The sequence below is a fragment of the Micromys minutus genome (genome assembly GCF_963924665.1).
Source record: "Micromys minutus genome assembly, chromosome: 19".
Lineage (NCBI taxonomy): Eukaryota > Metazoa > Chordata > Mammalia > Rodentia > Muridae > Micromys > Micromys minutus.
In genome coordinates this window covers 10,439,640-10,459,897 of record NC_137954.1, presented here as the reverse complement: position 1 = coordinate 10,459,897, position 20,258 = coordinate 10,439,640, and the positions used below count along the sequence as shown (strand labels likewise).

Genomic DNA, 20,258 nt, shown 5'->3' with positions numbered 1-20,258 from the left:
ATGCAAACAGACTACCACAAACATACCATGTAAATCATATGCACAGCTATAAACAGATACCATGTAAACCATATACACATGATATAGACTTCCACAAACATGCCATGTAAACCATATAAACATGATACAGACTACCACAAGCATACCATGTAAACCGTATGCATATAATACAGATTTCCACAAACATACCATGTAAACCGTATGCACATGTAAACAGACTACCACAAACATGCCATGTAAACCATGTGCATATGATACAGACTTCCACAAACATACCATGTAAACCATATGCACATGTAAACAGACTACCACAAACATGCCATGTAAACCATGTGCATATGATACAGACTTCCACAAACATACCATGTAAACCATATGCACATGTAAACAGACTTCCACAAACATACCATGTAAACCATATAAACATGATACAGACTACCACAAGCATACCATGTAAACCGTATGCACATGTAAACAAACGACCACAAACATACCATGTAAACCATATGCACTTGATACAGACTACCACAAACATACCATGTAAACCATATGCACATGTAAACAGACTACCACATGTAAGCCCTGGACCCATCATTTCTACTCCTTTTCCTTTTCTTTTGTCCTCCGGCGACTATTCTAGCACAGAGTTCACTGAGCTACATTCCCATCTTTCTTCTCTTTGTCTTGAGTCTCACCAACCTGTCTCAGTATAACCCGTGACCCTCAGCAGGTTACATAGCCGGAATCATAAGCCTTTGCCACTAGGCCTGGCTAGTTCTAGGCCTTTGAATGTAAGAGAGGAAAATTTGTTTCTGATCTTTTTTTTTGTTTGTTTCTTGGAGCCAAAGATAATTTCATCTCATACAAGTAATATCTTCCAAAGTAATTTTTTTTTCCCCCAGAGCAAGCAGATGCCAAGCAGGGAAAAGGGACAAAATTGGTCTTCTAATATTAAAACATTTATGAAGATGCTCTCAACTTCACAGTCTTTTTAAAAAAAGACTTATTTGTGTTTTATGTGTATGAGTGTTCGGTCACATGTATGTCTATGTACCACGTGCATGCCTGGTGTCTGCAGGGGCCAGAAAAGGGTGTTGGATCCTCTGGAACTGGAGTTACAAATGGTTGTGAGCTGTCTTGTGGGTGCTGGGAATTCCCCCCGGGCCTTCTGTGAGAGCACACAGTGCTCTCAACCACTGAGCCTCCCCTCGAGTCTGCTTTATAATCTCAGAGGGAGACTGGCCAGCCCTACGTACCTCAATGGTGAAAATCACAGGCTTCAGATCCTCATAGGTGACCTTTATCTTCTCAGTTGCTTGTTTTGCCTGAACATCTGTCTCTGCCACCACAGCACAGATGATTTGGCCCACGCAGAGAACCTGTAAAGTACATACATAAACACATAGCACCTGTAAAGTACATACATAAACACATAGCACCTATAAAGTACATACATAAACAACAACACCTGTAAAGTACATACATAAACACATAGCACCTGTAAAGTACATACATAAACAACAACACCTGTAAAGTACATACATAAACACATAGCACCTGTAAAGTACATACATAAACAACAACACCTGTAAAGTACATACATAAACAGAGATCCGTGTAAATAAGAGGGTGGGGCTGTGGTTCCCCCACCTCCTTTCTAGATCTTTCTAGGGCAGTAGTTCTCAACCTGTGGGTCTTGACCCCTCTGGAAGTAGAACAACCCTTTCATGGGGGTTGCATATTAGATATTCTATATAGCGGCTATTCACATTACTTTGGTAACTAACAAAATTACAGTTATGAAGTAGCAATGAAATAATTTTACGGATGGGGGTCATAACAATATGAGGATGTGTATTAAAGGGCTGCAGTATGGCGGGTGGAGAACCTCCGTTCTAGAGCATTCTATCCTCATATAGATCATTTCCTTATATTTACTTTTCAGATAAGGGCAACTCAGAGGTGCACAGTGGCTGAATCAGATCTGTGATTAGCTTTTGTTGAATATGTTTTTGTTTAATATGTTAATATTTCCTAACTTCAGAGCCAGGGCCTTGGCAATGTTCCACATCTCAGTGGTAGAACAATCTAGGAGGCTAGGTCAGGTGACAGACAGGGTCCTTGGGTGATCTGCATAGGTGTCCGGGAAAGCAGGTCCCATCCATACCTTATCTACAGCCAGTAATTTGTCATCCTCTTCACCATTGTTGCCTGGAATGTCTTCAGCTTTTATCACATCAACCACACCAGGCAGGTCAAGGACCTCAGATGAGTCGATTGATCTGAACACAGGGAGATATTTAAGGAGACATGTGCAAACCCAAGGGAAGGACAGTTGCAGACTCAAACGGGTACCAGTGAATCTGTCCTTAGCAATGGGAGTGGACCTGCTATGGGGTAGTGAGCAGGAGTCCGCTTAGAGCCAGACCAGAACACTCTAGCTGCCGGGAAGAGGCAGTGGGATGTACGGCAGGATCTATTCCCTATTCAGTAACGACAGTGACTTCAGAGTGGTCTGAGTCATGCATGAGACTGCGGGGAGATGAGGCGTTATGACCTCAGAAAGCAAACACGAGGCCCGTAACATTTTCCTTTTAATTTTTGAGACAAGGTCATATGCAGCCCACATGGGCCTGGGATTGCACTTCTGCTCCTGTTTCCTCTACCTCCTGAGTGCTGGAATTACTGCGGTTTACAGCTGTGCTGGGTTTACATCGTGCTGGGGCTTGAACACCAGGCTCTGTGAATGGGAGAGTATTTCAGCACTCTACCAAATGACCTACATCCCCAGCCCCTATGATTTTGTTTGCTTGCTTGCTTTCAGGACAGTCTATTCTATATATTTCCTCCTCCTGGAGCTCTTTGGATCAGGGCATTTCAGAAAAGAGCACATTCCCATGAGGCACCTCCAGGTATCCTGTAATGTGTACAATTAACCCGTAAGCCCTACCTGCTCAAGGATTAGTAACTTCTTGGAATGATGGGAATTGTAGTCTTGGAACATAACAAAGCCTCATGGGAAAGTACAGTGGCCTATAGGCTTGTCTTTTTAAGGTACTGCAACACTTATCTCAGGGCCACTTTTAGCTGGGAAATTCCAGGGAATGGTCATAACCAAAGCCCATCTCTTGGTTGGTATTTAATAGTAAAGCTTGCTTTAAGTTTGGCCCAAAATGGTGGAATTGTTTTTTTCTCTGGTGAATCTTATGATTAACCGTACCTTTGAAATTTTTTTGGGAGCTTTGCTTTACTTACATGATTCTTGCATGAGCTCTGGTACTGGTCACCAAAGCCATGAAAAGTTCTTTATCCACCCTAGGGATGTCATCACAAAATACAGCTTCCCCTGTGGCATGTTTAAGACCTGACAAGTGCATGATGGGACGTCCAACTGGATCTTGGAGAGGTTGGTGAGAATCCACTCTCTACAAAGGAAGAGAGAGCTAGCCCAGAAAGCTTTCATCTCAGGTGGCCTGGCTGACTCAGGGAGGAGGCACAGGACAGTCCCCTTGGGCCACAAACAATGGAGGATGAGCACGGCCAATGATGTAACTAGAGTGGGGCACTGTCCTCATCCTTCCAATGACCAGCCTGCTTGTGTTCATGGTCCTGATGAGGCCTATGTGATAGATCATGACTATGGAGAGAGACCAAAGTCTGACTGAGAAGACTCCGCAGGGCGCGGAACGGGTATGGAATTCTCCAGCTAGATGCTGAGAGAGTTTATTCTGGAGCTTTCCCCCAGAAGCTTGCACAGGTTATGTGTATGTGTGCGTGTACGTGTGTGCACATGAGTGCATATGAGCGTGAATATGTGTATGCATGTGAGTGTGTGTGTGCCCATGCATGTGTATGTTAGGTGTCTAACTGTGGGCAAATGACTAACTGAGGTGCCCATTTAACATTTGAAAGCAGACTCTTGGCCAACAGACTCCCCCATCTCTACTCGAAAGTACCTGTTACAGAGTCATGCTGCCCCCCCCCCCCCCCACCGTCTCCAGCCCGAGCTTTATTCTCCTAGCTTCTTTGATTCCTGAATAACCTCAGCCTTCTTGGCTTTTGTTCTCTTAGACATCCTGCCCCAGGTACCGCTCCCCTCCTCTGTCCTCTCTTGGTTTCCCCTACCCCTTCTCATGGGCAGGTTCAGTCTGGACCCTTCCAGATGCCTCTGGCTGTTCTTGCCCTCATATCTACAACAAACCCTACTTCCTCAACCACACCTAGAAGAGCCACGTCCTCATTTTTTCCTTCAGTGTGTGGTGTGTGTGTGTGTGTTGGGGAGGGTGTGTACCAGCAAGAACAGCTATTTTCTAAATTGTTCTTCCAGAAGGGTGAGCTTAGTCACTTGCAGGCCTCTTGTGTGCTGACTGGAGATTAAACATGAGCACTTTGGGTTCAGCTACTCTTCTGAGTAGGTATTTAATAAATACCCAGAGAATATTACTTTAGAGTAATTATGACTGTCTATCTGCAGTGCAGCCCTGTGTCCTCCAGCAGCTGCTTTTGGGAGCCAGGGGCTACTGATTTGGAATAGGAACAATTAGAAAGGACTAAAAATCACCCATGTGAATAGCTTGCCTGATCCACACAGTTCTCTCTTATCTCTCAGTGTAGGTTTCAGTGAAATCAAACTCACTGACCTGGTATGTTTGGACTCCCCGGGGTATCGTGACCTGGAAATCTCCCAGAGAGCTTAGGAACCGGTCTTCGATCTCTGGATAACGCTGGCTGTCCTGGGATCACTCAGCACAATGAGAGAGACTGGTTAGTCTGGTTCAGGTTGGGTTTGGCTCATATAAAACCTCTCCTAATGTGCTGAGGATGGCCTAGTTACCCTGCCAGGGTTTCACTTCTTATGACCTTGGTGCCCTCCCACCCTCTGTCCAAGACAAGGCTTGGGTGACTGGTTTGAATCTGGTCCTTAAGTCCCTGGAGGGATAGGTCTAATAGTGAACGTGGAGGTGGAAGTGGAGGGGTTAGGAAGAAAACTCTAGGCTGCATAAGCCATTCTAGAATAAACTAGAGCCCATGGTTCACAAAAGGAAAAAAAAATTCTGAAGGCTTTTTTTTCAGTGTCCTGGCTGCTCTGGTGTTCTGCTTGAGAAATGAAGTGGTCTTAGTCTGAAATTCAGAGGTTAGGGACAGTGGCCACAGGCTGGGGGTGACTGAGGGTTAGAGGACAGGGAAAGGTGAACATTGTGATCAAGGTCAGGGGAGGGTTGAGAGAGAACTGGGGCAAGACAGGAAGAACAGCGGGATTGTGGGTATCTCAACGTAGTCCAGACGTTTGCAATCAGAGAGCCCAGGGAGCTGTGTAGACATTAGTAGACATAGCGGTGTTTGTCTTCTGAAACATAACAATTTGACTTCACATTTCATATTGATTACAAAATTCTAGAGTAAGCAAAACAGAGCTTTAGTAGCACACAGGGGATTAGTGTTTGTCTGGACAGGGATGGGGATGAAGGAAGGGGGCGTGGGAATTCTCCAGGGTGATGAATGTGTGTTACATTTAGTTTGAGTATTGGCTTCACAGTTGTACATCTGTGCACCAAGTTTAAACAATAATAAACAATTTCAATCATTTAAATAATAAATGATTTCATATTATTTGCCTCTTGTTTCACTGAAAATTATGCTTCAAAAAGGTTTATTTTAAAAAAAATCAGAGAGTAGTGACATTTCTGTGCTTGGGCACAGTGAACACCTGAGAGCCAAAGGTGGTTGATAAGGCCTTCGGGGCTGAATCTCAGGACTGGCACTGGCTACCGACAAAGGCTTCCCCAGAACAGAGGACAGATAATGGTGACAGGTTCTCCACCGGACGATTGGCAAAAGCAGTGGTAAAGTTAGGAACTTCTGCAGCAAGGAACGGACAGGCTGGTGGTGCGGTGCTGATGCCACCCTCCCAAATCAAGCCGAAGTCCTACCCTCTAGATGTGCAGAGGGTGACCTCTCCAAGCAACATTTACTCCAGCACTAATGAATTAGAATGGGCTGACATTGTGGCTGAGGTCCTCTTGAGGAGGAGAAATTTGGATATAGACATTTACACAGGGGCGGCGTCATGTGAAGGCATCAACAGGACGATACCTACAAGGCGAAGGAGCCTTAAATGTCACCAGCAAGCCACCAGAAGCCAGGTGAAGGTGGTAGAATAGAGCCTCACAGTTCTCGGGAAGGAACCGCCTCAGCTCTGACAATACGTCTGGTTTTCAGGTTTGTTTTGTTTTAAATTTGGAGATGGGTCTCACTCGGTAGCTCAGACAGGACTTGAAATCATTGTGATTTCCCTGCCTCAGCTTCTCGAATGTTGGGATCGAAAGGTTGAGTCACCTCACCCTGCTTCCTGGTGGCACCTTGGTTAAGGCCTTCTGGCCTCAGAACTGTGAGACCACCCACGAGCACATGCGAGAGACGCTTTCACCGTCCTCCCATGCACTTACGGTGGATTGAGGGGTCAGCTTCTCATCTGCCTTCAGTTCCTGCAGAACCTCCAGGTAGAACTTGAAGAAGAAGCTGACAATCAGAGTCCTCCTGAATTCCACTTTTCCTCCCAGGGCCGAGCCTGGGAGGGAGACTTCATCCAGAAGCAGTCTGCAAGCCTCGTCTAGCATCATCGAGTTCCAGCGCCTGGCACGGTGCGAGGCGAGAAGAACCAGTTAAAGGCGGTCCGATTGCACGGAACAGACACTTTAGGGACAACCCCCGCCCCCAGGGTTTTCCTTAGAATCACGGTTAACAAGGGACTATGAAAAAAATCAAAGTCTGTGCATTGCTCCAAGAGGCACAAAAATCGTGTCTGAGTAAGAATGGGGCCTTCTCCACTGCAGCATAAGTCTAGCATGTTTTAGAGTCAGAATATTCTAGAGCCGTTCTAGAGCAGAACAGAATTCACATTTGGATGCCCTTTACCCAGGAAGAAATAGCGTGCACCCTATGATAGCATTCACTGAGTGCTCCTGGAGAGGCCTGCTGGGTGTTCATTTGCAGGAAAAAGGGGGCTGGATGAGAAAACACAGGCCATTTTTGTGTTTGTCACCCCAAAGTGGCTTAATTGAAGCCAAATAATGTGGTATTAACTCAGCAAAATTAAAGAAGGAAGAAGCAGTGATTTTTTTTTTTTTTTTTTTTTTGAGTCAATTTTCTATCATTCCAGGGCTTTGCCCACAGTTGTCAGGGACAATTATTCTTCCTGTCATTGAGGTGCCCTTTAAGGAACAGCGTTCATGACTCACCGGCCCAGGAGCTGCTGGCAGGACCTGTGTGCGCTGACAGTGGTGGGCCCCACCCCTCCATAGGCAACGTTCAGCTCCTCAATGGTGTCTGTGCCTTCTTTGAACAGGACTCTCATGGCAGCATTTACGTCAGGCAAGGCGTTGTGACTGCACTGAGCTTGCCGGAAGGCAGACACAAACTCCCGCTGAGGAGACAGAAGTCACTTGGGGTTATTTACTACGTCAGGATGAAAAGTTAGGTTTCTTCTTCCCGGGGCCCTCTGGAAGAGCAAATGCTCACAGTGCAGGGCCAGCTCTAACTCACTGTTTTTCTCTCAAAGTTCCTGTTCCACAGGAAGGACTACCAAAGACCATCCATAGCTGAAACAAAACTGAAGACTTCATTATGACCTGTGAGGGGTGTGTGTGTGTGTGTGTGATTGTGCTTCTTTTAGAGTCAAGCACAGCCTTTGGGAAGAGGCCTATGGGTCAGAGAGGGCAGAAGGCCACCTCCATAGCTAACTGGGTGGCCACATCAACTTCAGTATCCTGGGCCAGGGAACATCTGGAGGCCTTGTGTTTCCGTGAGCTGTAGGGTTTGGCAGAAATTCGGGGCTGGGAAAGCCAAGTCTAGGGCTCCAGCTTCCTGTGTGTCAGGTAGAGGAAGAAGTTCCATCTGCAGCTGGAGAGCCTTCACCCGTGGAAACAAGTGGGCTTGGGAGCATGCCCACAGGCCTTCTGCAGGGCACACCCTACAGCTGCAACAAACCCACGTCCCAGCACTGCTTGGGCAGGGCAGTTCCAGAGGCTCACTGCTGAGTCAGTTTGCAGTGGGTCAGGAAACAGTTTCAGCGGCAAGGTTACTTTCCTTCCACCAGTCTGCAGAGGGCAGAGGTGACTCCACTATGGACAACAGGGAGAAACAACTCCAAGGCAACCAGCGGGTTCTTACCTTCTTAGAGTGGGGGATGTGTACAGACCCCAGAATCTCCTCAGGCTTCAGGTCTTCACTCGGCGACCCAGCAAGGAACTGTCCATCGAGGGGGATCTGCCGCAGGCCTTCTGTGGATGGAAATGTCATTTCTATACAACCGTGAGAAAAGCAAGCCCAGTCGGCACATTCAGAGGATGGCCAGAGGAGAAGGCACACCTCTGTTTGCAGAGACTGATTCGGAGGCTCCAGTCTGTGACACTCTTCCAGAGTCCCCTTTCCCTCCACCTCACGTGACATTTGTTTTCCTGTGAACACCCACGCCATACCTACCATCCCCGTGGGTTTCCATCCTTTAGCAGAGGCTGGTTAACTAAATGAACCGTGGATGGAGGGTCAAGGCTGAGGGGTAACCTCTGCTAACACGGGTGTAACCTATGCTAACACTGGTTTATTCTCACTACTAGTAGAATTATCTGTTTTTCACACTTGATGCAGCTTTGTGTTCCTGACACAAGAGCACACCTTTAAACAGTGTGTCAAACCTCCCTTGGGCTCAGCTGTCACCTCTAGGGACCGGGGAGCATCACCCTCTGGCTTTAAAATCTGGCATGCACTTTTAAAGGTTTAGGACAAACTGTTCTCAACCTGTCCCAAGACCGTCGGAAAATACAGAATTTACATTATGATTCATAACAGCAGCAAAATTACAGTTAGTGTATTATTTCACTACATAGCAGTGAAAATAGTTTTATGTTTGTGAGGGGGAGGGGTTACTACAACCACACTGAGGAACTAGATAAAGAGTTGTAGTGCCAGCAAGGTTGGGAAGCACTGGTCTTGAAGAGGTCGAGCTACAGCCCAGGGGTGGCACGAATTCTGTGCTGGCTGGAATGCTGACATGGCGTAGTTGTAATGGGATGGGAAACTCCAAAGTCCCCACTGATCCCTGCCTTGCTGCCTTGCTGGTAAGTCCGAGAGCTGAGATCCTGCCTTTTCTGGAGTGATGGTGGTCTGTGCTAGCTTTGGGAGAGTTTGGAAAGCAGAAACCATAGGTCAAAGGTCACTACAAATACCCAGTAGAACACAGCCACCATCATGATAGCAGAAGGCCCTGGGAAGGGACCTCACCACTTTGGTATCCCCAGAGCTTTGGCTTCTTGACTGTTTTGTAGGTGATACTGGGGTCATCCCAAACTACAGGGCTCGTGTCCTTAGAGAGGAGCCGGGCTCAGTCAGCACACTTAACCTTCTATGGCCTCCCTCCTACCAATCGGGGAGTAGGGCCTGGGCACTTTTTCTCAGCCCCTAAGTCTTTCCTCACCACCTCTAAGCGAGTAACAGCGTCAGGTATCTCAGGGAGCCCAGAACTTCGCAGGGGCAGAGGCTGTGGCAGCTTCCTCTGTATCCCTGTGCCTGGGTGGTGGCAGTGAGCTGAGGGAGTGGGAGGGACAGAGGACAGAGTATTGGGTGGGTAGTCAGGTATTCGGTGAGGAAAGAGGAGGGGCACTTTGGATCTGGAAGCCCTGGAGACAGGACAGGATGGATGGTTTGCGTAGATGAATGGAAGCCAGACTAACAGTGGTTCACATCTGCTAAGGTTTCAGCACTAGTCTCTCAAAAGTTAGGGCCAGAAAGGTGGCTTGCGGGGGTGAAGGGGGGGACTTGGAGCAAAGTCTGATGACTTGTTCAATTCCTCAGGACCCCTTTGGTGGAGAGAAAGAACTGATTCTGGTAAATTGTCCACTTGTGCACTGTGACATTCATCACACACACACACACACACACACACACACACACACACACACACACACACTTTAAAGGTACAATACATTAAAAAAGAACACCTCATTTAGCTCATGGAATTTAGTAGGAACTGTAACAATATGAAGAGATATCTGAGTGAGCTGTGGTAGAACACTTGCCTAACACATGTAAGGCTCTGGTCTGAGATGTACCCCGGGCATGAGATTGGGGTGCACTAGGGGTGACTCAGATTGAATGTAGATTGAGGGGGGAAGGCAGGAGCTGTGCTCTCTTAGGCTGCAGGAAGGCATCCTCTGAAACCTACCTTCCCCCTCCCCCCTTTTTGAGACAGGGTCCTGGAACTCACTCTGTAGACTAGGCTGGCCTTGAACTCATAGAGATCCTCCTGCCTCTGCCTCCTGAGTGCTGGAATTAAAGCTACGTGCCACTAAGCTGAGTTCTCACTCTTTTAAAAATAATCTAATTTTATTTTTAGTTATGTACAGGTGTTTTTATGTGGTTACAAGCACGTGAACATGGGTGACCCTGGAGGCTAGTGACATCAGATTTCCTGGAACCTGAGTCGCAGGTGTTGGGAGCGACCTGACTTGGGGGCTGGGATGTAACCTTGGGCCCTCAGCAACAACAGAACATGTCCTTAACTGCAGGTTCGTTTCTCCAGCCACACTCACTTTACTTCGAAAGACTGGTTTTTATTTATTGAAATGATGTGTAATATATGTTTCTGTGGACATGTGCTATGAGTGTGGGTGCCCACAGAAGCTGTGGATGTTGAGTCCCCCAGTTGTAGGAAGTTGTGAGCCATCTGATGTAGGTGCTAGGAACTGAACTCTGGTCCTCTGGAAGAGCAATGTGTACTCTTAACCTCTGAGCCATCTCTCTAGGACCTTGAGACCCTACTCTCATGGTAGCCTTTGCATACCATCCCTGGTCAAGCAAGAACATGTGAGCTAACCTATGAGCATGTGTGTGTGTGTGTGTGTGTGTGTGTGTGTGTGTGTGTGTATTGTCAGCAGAAAGCACCTCTGGCCCATTGCTACAGTGTACCTTCCTCATGACAGAAGCTCCCCATAGTGAACTGAGTGTTGTGATCTAAGCTACTACTTAATGCAGTTCCTTAAGAAAATATAAAAAACAAAAATCAAAGGCTCTCTAAGGGCTGCCCAGAGTGTGGCTTACCTTCTGACAGCAGGTTGAGGGTGGCGTTGCCCACAGAGAGGATAGGATTCAGGTCCGAGTAGCAATGCCTGCTTATAACATGTCCACCTAAGGTCTAGAGAGAGAGAGCATCATCTTGGTCAGTGTCTCAGGATCTTTTGCTTGTAATCCTCTCAGGGTCTCTGAAGGGTCAAGAAGAGTCTTGGCCAGTTCTCTCCTCAGGGGTCTATGAATGTTGGGAGGCATCTCTTCTGCTTGCTTTGACTGACCCTGTTTCGCCAATAGATGTGCTTCCAACCCCCAAACTCATCTGCCCTCCTCTCCTTGACGGGCTCTAGTGAGTTTCATCATTTGGAATCACTTGAGAGTTTTCAAAAAGTCAATGTCAGGGGCTGGAGAGATGGCTCAGGGGTTAAGAGCACTGACTGCTCTTTCAGAGGTCCTGAGTTCAATTCTCAGGAACCACATGGTGGCTCACAACCATCTGTAATGAGATCTGATGCCCTCTTCTGGTGTATCTGAAAGACAGCTACAGTGTACTTGTATATAATAAAGAAACAAACAAACAAACAAATAAATAAATCTTAAAAAAAAGTCAATGTCATCTGCTGATTCCCTGGGCTCTAAGGATCTTACACCGCCCAGCAGATGTTGGAGAAGCAGCGTGCATGTGTGACTAGGAAAACCTCATGACAGTGACTCTCCAGCTGTGGTCAAAGGCTGGCCGGCTTTCTGTAGCTACGATACTTCTGTTAACAAAGCCTAAGATTCAATCAGTCTTTTTGACAGGTTAACAAAGAAATTAGCAAAACCACGACGGCCTTTGTGACCCCTGTTCCTGTTTGGCTACTATGTTGAATTTCATCTAGAATGTCCCTGAACGTTTACTAAACATCATTTATAGATTTTAAAAGTCTTTTGTTAATTGGTCTGTCATTCAACCCATTGGGACATTTCAGCTTATCCTGATGTCTCAGTGTTGAGAAACAAGTGTGTGCCCAGAGACGGAGACCCACCGCCATGTTCCGGATTTGCTGTCCTGCCAAGCTACGGAGGTGTTTCAGGAGTGCTCGGTAGGTCTGAGTTTTCTCCTCTGGGAGCTCGGAGATGCTCTCAGCCAAGATGTCCTTCACTTGAGCCAGGCTGCAGCAGGCACCTATGGTCAGTCCTGGAAGAGCAGGTTGTTTTCATCAGCATGGGAGGTATAGAGCCTGCATCTCTATACTAGGATCTCATTTAGCATTTGGTTAGTGTGCTGACTGCCATTGTGGCTCTTGCACATCAGCTGGATCAGGCTCTGGGAATTGGGCTTTCTGTACATACACATACACACATATGCCTCTGTGTGCATGCGTGTGTACGTGTGTGTGTGTGTGTGTGTGTGTGTTTACAACCTTGGTTGGCAATCCTGTTTTGTCCTGTTTTGTTTTTTTTTTTTTGCTTTGTTTTTTGAGTCAAAGTCTTTCATTGATTCAGAGCCTGTTAGATTTGATTGGACCCATGGGCCTCAGGGGTCTTTCTGTCTCTACTGCCCTAATATTGTGATTACAGCATGTCCTACATTGCCCAGATAGTTTATGTGGATTCTGGAGATCAAACTTAGATCTTTATGCTTGCAAGACCCAGATAGCTGAGCAAATTTCCCCAGCCCTGGCTATAAAACTTTTAAAAGGCTCCACGGTGATGAGTCTCTTGTGCAGCTATGGATGGGACCCTGTGGCCACACTCATCTTTGAGAGATAGAGATAGGAGAGAAGTGTTGGTAACAACATGTCAGTGGTAGATCCTGCTAGAACTCCCATGATCCTTCTGAGCGACCATGACTACTATGTGGTTAAGGAGAACAAATCTGATATCATCACCACAGTGGCAAAAGTCACAGGAATCTCTAGGTCATGATCTAAAATTAATATTGTTTTTCAGAAGGAAAATAATTTTATGCAAACTTGAAGGACAAAAGTAAATGGCCTTCTCCTTGGCTTCATGGGTCTCACAGGGTTTACGGTGATGCCAATCTGAATCTGACATGACACCATCACACTAAGACTCTCCTAGAGGAACTGCTCCTGATGATTCTTAGCGAAAAACATGTGAATGATCAACCCAAGTAATGAACAAACCAAGCTTCTATTTATCATCCAAGGTTGTGTGTGCCTCTCCCTGGAAATCACTCCCACTTTGTCTGACTTTTTAGTATATACTGATTTGAAAACATTTCAAAATACAATAGGTCAGGAATTTAGGCCAAGATGACCCAAACAAGAATCAAATCAGTAACATTTTGACCGCAGATTTTCCAACTCTGATAACCATAACCTTACTGAGTCAGTCCCTGAGGGACCCTGGCCAACCAAAACAAAAACATCTCAAGGGAGCAGCTGCCTCAGGCATTGGTTGGTGGTGTTGGGTGTGGGGAAGTTTGGGGGGAGGGGGAGTCACAGCAAGGGGTGAAGGGAGCTGTGGATGAGCACCAAGGAGGAACGAGACTGTGCTATTTGCCAAATGGCCAGAAATTCATCAACATTTTGACAATGGTTGGAGTTAAATGTGTGAGGATTGACAGGATGTGAGCAAGAACTTCAGGGTTTCTCCTCAGGAGGACGAAAGGGTTCAAATCAGTATAAGAAAGCCACCCAAACCACCCAGAGTTGACCTTTTAAAAAAAGTTCTTCACCCCTCTCAGCACACAGGGTTTGAGCTGAGCTCACTGGCGGGCTTGGATAATGGCTGCTGTGAGTCTGAGTTTTAGCAGGTTTCAGGTTGGACTTTGAGTTTTCTTTTGTTGATTCATCTTTGAGAGTATAAAATATATTTTATCAATATTGAATGTTCTTGGCTCAATGCATACCCTGTTGTTGCCGACACACCCCATCACTCCCCCATTGTGTCACTGACCTCAGCTAACTTCCCAGATGGAGAAGGCTAGCAGCTCTTTATAATCCTAATGCCAAGAAGATCTCACCCGAGATCTGTAACTAAATAGTCCCTTCTTTTCAGAATGTCAGGCTGGAGTCCTTGTCCTGTCTTAGCATCTTATAAAAGATAACTCCTATGCCTCAGAACACTTACCTATGGCCTGTTGATTCTTCATCTCCATGGATTCTATTGGAATCTACTGTTCACCTCTGTGAAACCTCTGGCCTTAGCCAGTGTGGCCTGTAGCCCAGCACTTGGGAGGCTGAAACAGGGTGATTTTGAGGCTAGCCTGGTCTAAGGAAACTGTGCCTCTAAAACCAAACCAAACCAAACCAAACCAAACAACCAAAATCAAATAGTCTTTCCAACAATAAACTAAAACTCAAACCCAAGATTTGGAGAGATGGCTCAGCAGTTAAGAACACTGGCTGCTTTTCCAGAGGATCTGGGTTAAATTTCCAGCACCCACATGGCATCTCACAACTGTCTGTACCTCCAATTCCAGGGGATCTTGTACCCTCACGTAGGCACACATGCAGGCAAACACCAAGGCACATGAAATGAAAATTAAGACAAACAAACACTCAAAACCCAAATCCCTGCCATATCTGTGAAGAGCCTAGTAGAGATAACCTTGTTCCCTGTCAAATGGCTGTCTCCAAGACCCTGGTCCTCCTTGGGAAAAACCAGACACAACATCTTCCAAACATCTTACTGCTGTTATTTAGGTCAGAAGGCTTCACAGAGACCAGAGTGGCTCATCACTGCCCCTTTTGGCTTCTTGTTGCTTTTCGGTTTGGAGGGAGTCTCTTGTAGCCTCAGTTCTGATCTTCCTCCCCCTCCTTCCATGTGTTGGGATTCAGACCATCTCACCTTGCTCTTGCTTCTGGTTTTGACACAAACAACAACAACAACAACAAAAACCAACCGACCAACCGACCGACCAACCAAAAAAAAAAAAAAAAAAAAAAAAGTCAGTCTCTGCTCTACAGCGCTGTCCCCACAAGAGTTCAAACTCTGACCAAGGCCAGGCAGGCCATCTGAGCCTTTGTTTGTTGTTTGTGTTGTTCATATTACCTCCTCATGGTGTTTCTATATGACTTTTGTCTCTGGTCACAAAACTTGTTTTGCCTTCTGATGGACTCAGAAAAGTCTCCAACTTGTTTTGATTCTCAGGGTTTTAAACTTTAACTCTGTGCTCGTGGGCCCAACAGCAGCGACCCTGGGACACTTCCTAGTAATGCTTTCGAAAGAAAACTAGACTGAGCCAGCCGTGGGTATATGAATGAACGGTCAGTTTAAAGAGATCTTTACATCAAAAGTGAGGCTAGAGATAGGGCTCTTAGCCAAGCGGTCCTCACACTCTTGGCCACGTGAAGTTTACTGAAGGCCACTAGAGGGCACTCACGCCTTAGTTTTAAGTGAGTCATTGGCCACAAGTCAGAGCCCTGTTGGGTTCCTTTGGCTGACCAAGCTGGTCAATTATGGAGGCAAGGAGAGTGGGAATTCTCAACTGTGAGCAGGTGACCTTGTAACCTGATGCCCTTGGGCGAGCACTTTTTTTTTTTTTTTTTTTTTTTTTTTTTTTGCATGTGAGGTTCTTCATGTATGGAGGAAAGATTGGATTACGCTGAGGATTTTGAATTGTGCCCCAAAAGGTCCTTTTGGGGCCTCATACAAGGGCCCCAGTGATAGGAGGACTGAGAAAAGTGACCCTCTCCTATGGAACAACCTGTTTTCATTACTTATTTTATTTAAAATTTGAAGACTTGATCCTGATACTTGGTATCAGAGAAAAGTTGGGAAGCAGGAAGGCTTGCCAGTGTTTGGTCAAAGACTATGGCTCTGGCTACAGCCTTGGCTTTGGTGGTGGGGTTTGCATTGGAGGCACACTTTCACTTCAGAAAAGGGATGCTGTGTGAGCCGGGCTGGAGGAAGTCCTGACGCCTTGGACAGGTGTAGGTTAGTGCAGGGGTAGGTCATCCATATCTCCCTAGAAGGGCTGGAACTCACCGTCACTGGTTTTAGTCACTATTCTTAGATCAGGAATTCTAGCAGGAGACAGGAGAACTGGGTAAAAGTTTCCTTGCGACTTCATGGTTGGCCCTGAAGGAAAAAAATGTATTTGAGAGAGAGAGAGAGAGAGAGAGAGAGAGAGACAGACAGACAGACAGACACACACACACACACACACACAGAGAGAGAGAGCGCGCGCGCGAGAGAGAGAACGACTTTTCTTTTACATAGAAAATTTCTCATAAAAACATTGAGATATAAAGCTTAAACTTTGATCATAAATGGGAGCGAAAGCAATGACCATGTACCCCTCTGCCCAATGAATGTATTCACTGAAGTATATTCCTGCTACATTGTATCAATAGGAAATGAAAGTATGGGAGGCTCCTCCAACTCTTCCACCTAGAAACCTGGAGATGCTTCTACGGATGTTGGTGGTTGGGAGTGGTGCGAGCCTTTGATCTCAGCACTCAGGAGGCAGAGCCAGGTGAGTTTGAACTCTGTGAGTTTGAGACCAGACTGGCCTACAAGGTGAGTTCCAGGCTGGTCAAAGTGACATAGGGAGACCCTGTCTCAAAACCAAGCAAACGAAAAATCAAACCAAAGCAAAACAGAGAATGTTCCATGCCACTCAGTGGCAAACACCCGCTGAGCATGTGTGAGGCTCTAGATTTGATCCACAGATGGGGGAAAACAAAGGTATTTATAAAACCTTGGGGGCCTGAAAACAGCTGAAGCCATTTCAACAGCTTCCTACGGTAGACTGGAGCGGCAAATCTTTCACTTAGAACCTAGGAACGTGCAAAAAGAGGGGACGAGTTTCAGGTCAAGAACGCTGACTGAAAAACTGAGATTTCAGAGTAATAGTGACAGCCTCTGTGTAGTACGTGCACAGTTAACTGACGAGTTGTTTGGGAATTCAAACGTATGTGGTAATTATAAAAACAAGGAAGAGACTGACCAATGAATGGACAGCTGCGTTCAGCCGTCAGGAGGGAAGTGGGGAGGAGCAACGCGATTGACTCTCCTTTTGTCCCGGAAGCCGGTGGTTGGAGCACCGGTTACCAGCCTATGGGGATGCTGGGCCTCAAACCAAGAGCCTGGGCAGGCTAGGTTAGCATTCCACCACTGGGCTGTGTGCAGCAAAATTATTAACATAATATTAACCTAATTTTGGATGTGGGTAGTCATTAGGTATGTTTGTTAATTCATCCACAAATATTTATAACATTTTCTATGTCTATTCAATATTGAACTGTAGTAAAACTACAAGAGACAAAATGAATTAAAACTTTTTTTTAAAAGCCCTCTCATATCAACCCCAGTCATCCTGAATGCCACTAGGGTGTATGTCCATCATTTTTGGAGGTCACCGAATTTACTAGACAGGTGAATATTTCATCTCTAAGCAGCAGGTTGGGAACGGAGCAGGGGCCAGGAAGTTCAGCCAGGCAGTGACAACAGAGTAAGCCGACTGTTACCACTTACCCAGAGACGTGTTGCCCGAGATGAGAGAGGCTTCAGGGAACTTGGCTTTCAGCACCAAGAGTTCCTGGAGGGTTCCTGGGGTGATCCAGGTCATTCTCTTTCCATAAAAGGTTAGTGTTTGCTTCTCGGGCTTCTCAGCTATCCTCTGAGGGCAAAGGAGAGGATATGTATTTGTGCGTGTACACTGTGGGTCACACTAGGCCCTGGTGGGTTGTGTCCCTCTGGGAAGATTTCGGGGTTCCTGGGTCCACTTACCCAGAAAGACACACACTGACTATGTCCACTGGCTAAAGCCCGAATTCCTGTAAATACGTGGCCTTTTGGGAACAACTGAGTCTATACGCCACCACTCGCCATTGGCTACCTGGCCTGGGATAACTTAACACTAATTCAGTTTCATGGCTTTAATGTCACAGTTATCCTAATGACCCTAAATTAAATATCGCCAGTATGGATTTTTTCCTCTAACATTTAAGTCATTTCTCAGCGAGTTCTTGATGTCTGTCACCTCTTAGATGTGTCAGGAGCACCTCACATTTAATTTGCTTCAAACTGAGCTTCTTCTAGCCTCTCTCAGCCCTTGAAAAAGAACCCCAAAGGAAAGGCGACATGCCCCTCTGGAGGTTTTTCCATCTTGGTGACTGGCACCCTCTAGCTAAGCATAACACTCGGGTCAGGCTTGGCTCTGTCACATGACATTGCTCCTAGCTGCAAGCATACCCAGAATCCACTTGGTCCTCACTGCCTGCACTGGAGGTCTAGCCTAGCCACTGCCCCTTGGGATGGTGCTTATCCCCTCACAGAACACACTGTTTCTTCCCCCACTTCTCCCCAAGCTTTAGGCAGTTCTTGGCTCAGCAACAGGTAGCATCCTGATAGGATGTCATTAGGAGCTTGACTCTCTTCTATGTGACCTCCCTCATAGTGGCTTTTCCTATATGGAGGGGAAATCAAGCAATGTTAAATCCCCCACAGCTTGCCCTGATGACGTCTGTCCTTTCCTCCTCACTATTTTCTGCCCAGGCTAGCTAGGCGAGTCCGGATTAGGCCAGCGGTTGTCTTGCCTCTAGCATGTTCACACTTGTTGCTCCCAGGGCCTAGATGCTTCTCCCAGAACAGCTTCCCCACGACAGACTTCCATTCTCCCTTCTAGAATTTCTTCAGACATTACCTCCTCAGAGGCATCTTCTCTGGCCACGGCACTGAAGATTATGACCACCTGTCTCTACTTGGTGATTTTCCCCCCTTAGTTCTGGCTGTCTTGGAACTTAGTATGTAGACCAGGCTAGCCTCAAACTCACAGAAATCTGACTGCCTCTGCCTCCTGAGTGCTTGGATTGATGGCGCTATGTCCAGTTTACATATTCGTCTATTATTTTTCTTACCTCCCACCTTTCTTACCAGCTTACAAAGCTACAGTCTTCTGTTAGCTTTGCTCCTTACTGTAGAACTAGGACTTAGAACAGTGCGACATGCTGCTAAATGGATGCTTATTTTTGAATGAGTATATTCTCATCCAAAATATTCAGAATATTTTCTTCCTCCAGAAAAGGGGGCTGGAGAGGGTTAGGGGTATGTGCCACTCTTGACAGAGGACCTGAGTTTGGTTCTCAGCACTCAGGTTTGGTGCCATGCCAGTTACAGGGACCTGACACCTCCACCTCCCGTGGGCACATGTGTACACTCAGGTGTACACACTCACGGACATGCTGACATACACATCACTGAGATCAGAAATACGTATTGAATAAAAGAGGGAAAAGTATTTTTATAGAAGGAGTGTGTCATTGTGCCTATGGACCACAGGATTTACGCCACCCCTGTTCCTGTCAGTCAAGAAACTGCCTCCAAAGCAGGGGGCAAAGGGAGGGAAGAGGCAGAGATGACTTAGAGTCAGCAATGGGGTTCCTGGAAAAACGTAGGCATTCTCAGCAAAGCTAGATGACCTGGACAGTCAACGGGGACACTTTCCAGATCACCCTGATGAAAGGGATGGTGGGATCGTGTTTTTAAAAGCCCAAGGTCAGCCAGGGATGGGAGGAAGTAGGTTTCTGGATCCTAACCAACACTTCTCTCATTTGACATTCACCTGAAGGATATGGTAGATTTACAAAATCGGGTTCATAACCGGAGATTTAAACAAGCACATAAAATACCTGTGTTGTCTTACCAGGAGTTCTGGGGGAAATATGAGCTCCTGGGTCTGGTCCAAGGGCTGGAACTCGTCTTTCACAAAGAGCTCCGTGCAAATCTTTATAAAAGGAAGAAGCAGATGGCTGTGTCAGCTCAGCTCAATTGGAAAGAGCCCTGGGATTCTTTCAGGACTTAGGCAGGATGCATGCAGTATGAGTCTCTCGTTCCCCTGTACAGGACTCACTGTAACCCGAGGACTTAAAATAGGGCTGTGATTGTCAGAGAGCGGCTGATTGCCACCAATATGATTCCAAACGAAGGAGTGCCATTGGCTCTTATAAAGAGCATCCTGGGAAATGTCAAGACTTCTGGAGAAAGTGAACAGATGCTAAAGCAGTTTGTGAACCTCCACTGGGCTTACTGTCCCCTCTTTTACCAATCATGGTCAACAATCTAAAGCTCTGGGGAAGCCCCATAGTTTTAGGGAAAATGACTCTAAACACATCTTTCTGTGTAAACACACACACACACACACACACACACACACGCACACACACATCATGACTGTTTGTTGAAGGCTTTTTATACGTTAGTGTTATTTCATCTCTGTGATAATCGTATTAAAGGAGTTA

General features: G+C 46.4%; 1 protein-coding gene across 2 annotated transcripts in view; it reads right to left on the bottom strand.

Moving 5' to 3' along the window:
- LOC308433109 (aldehyde oxidase 2) overlaps positions 1 to 20,258 on the bottom strand; it is an 84,494-nt gene that overhangs the window by 50,543 nt on the left and 13,693 nt on the right. For both annotated transcript variants that reach the window (XM_080933013.1, XM_080933012.1), the window contains 12 exons: positions 19,664 to 19,744; positions 17,494 to 17,638; positions 16,003 to 16,095; positions 12,090 to 12,241; positions 11,095 to 11,188; positions 8,170 to 8,279; positions 7,239 to 7,423; positions 6,447 to 6,633; positions 4,641 to 4,733; positions 3,256 to 3,425; positions 2,168 to 2,282; positions 1,257 to 1,379 (listed from right to left, as the gene is read on the bottom strand). In XM_080933013.1, the coding sequence (XP_080789139.1) occupies positions 1,257 to 1,379; positions 2,168 to 2,282; positions 3,256 to 3,425; positions 4,641 to 4,733; positions 6,447 to 6,633; positions 7,239 to 7,423; positions 8,170 to 8,279; positions 11,095 to 11,188; positions 12,090 to 12,241; positions 16,003 to 16,095; positions 17,494 to 17,638; positions 19,664 to 19,744 (1,548 nt within the window). The remainder of the gene's footprint in view (positions 1 to 1,256; positions 1,380 to 2,167; positions 2,283 to 3,255; positions 3,426 to 4,640; positions 4,734 to 6,446; positions 6,634 to 7,238; positions 7,424 to 8,169; positions 8,280 to 11,094; positions 11,189 to 12,089; positions 12,242 to 16,002; positions 16,096 to 17,493; positions 17,639 to 19,663; positions 19,745 to 20,258) is intronic.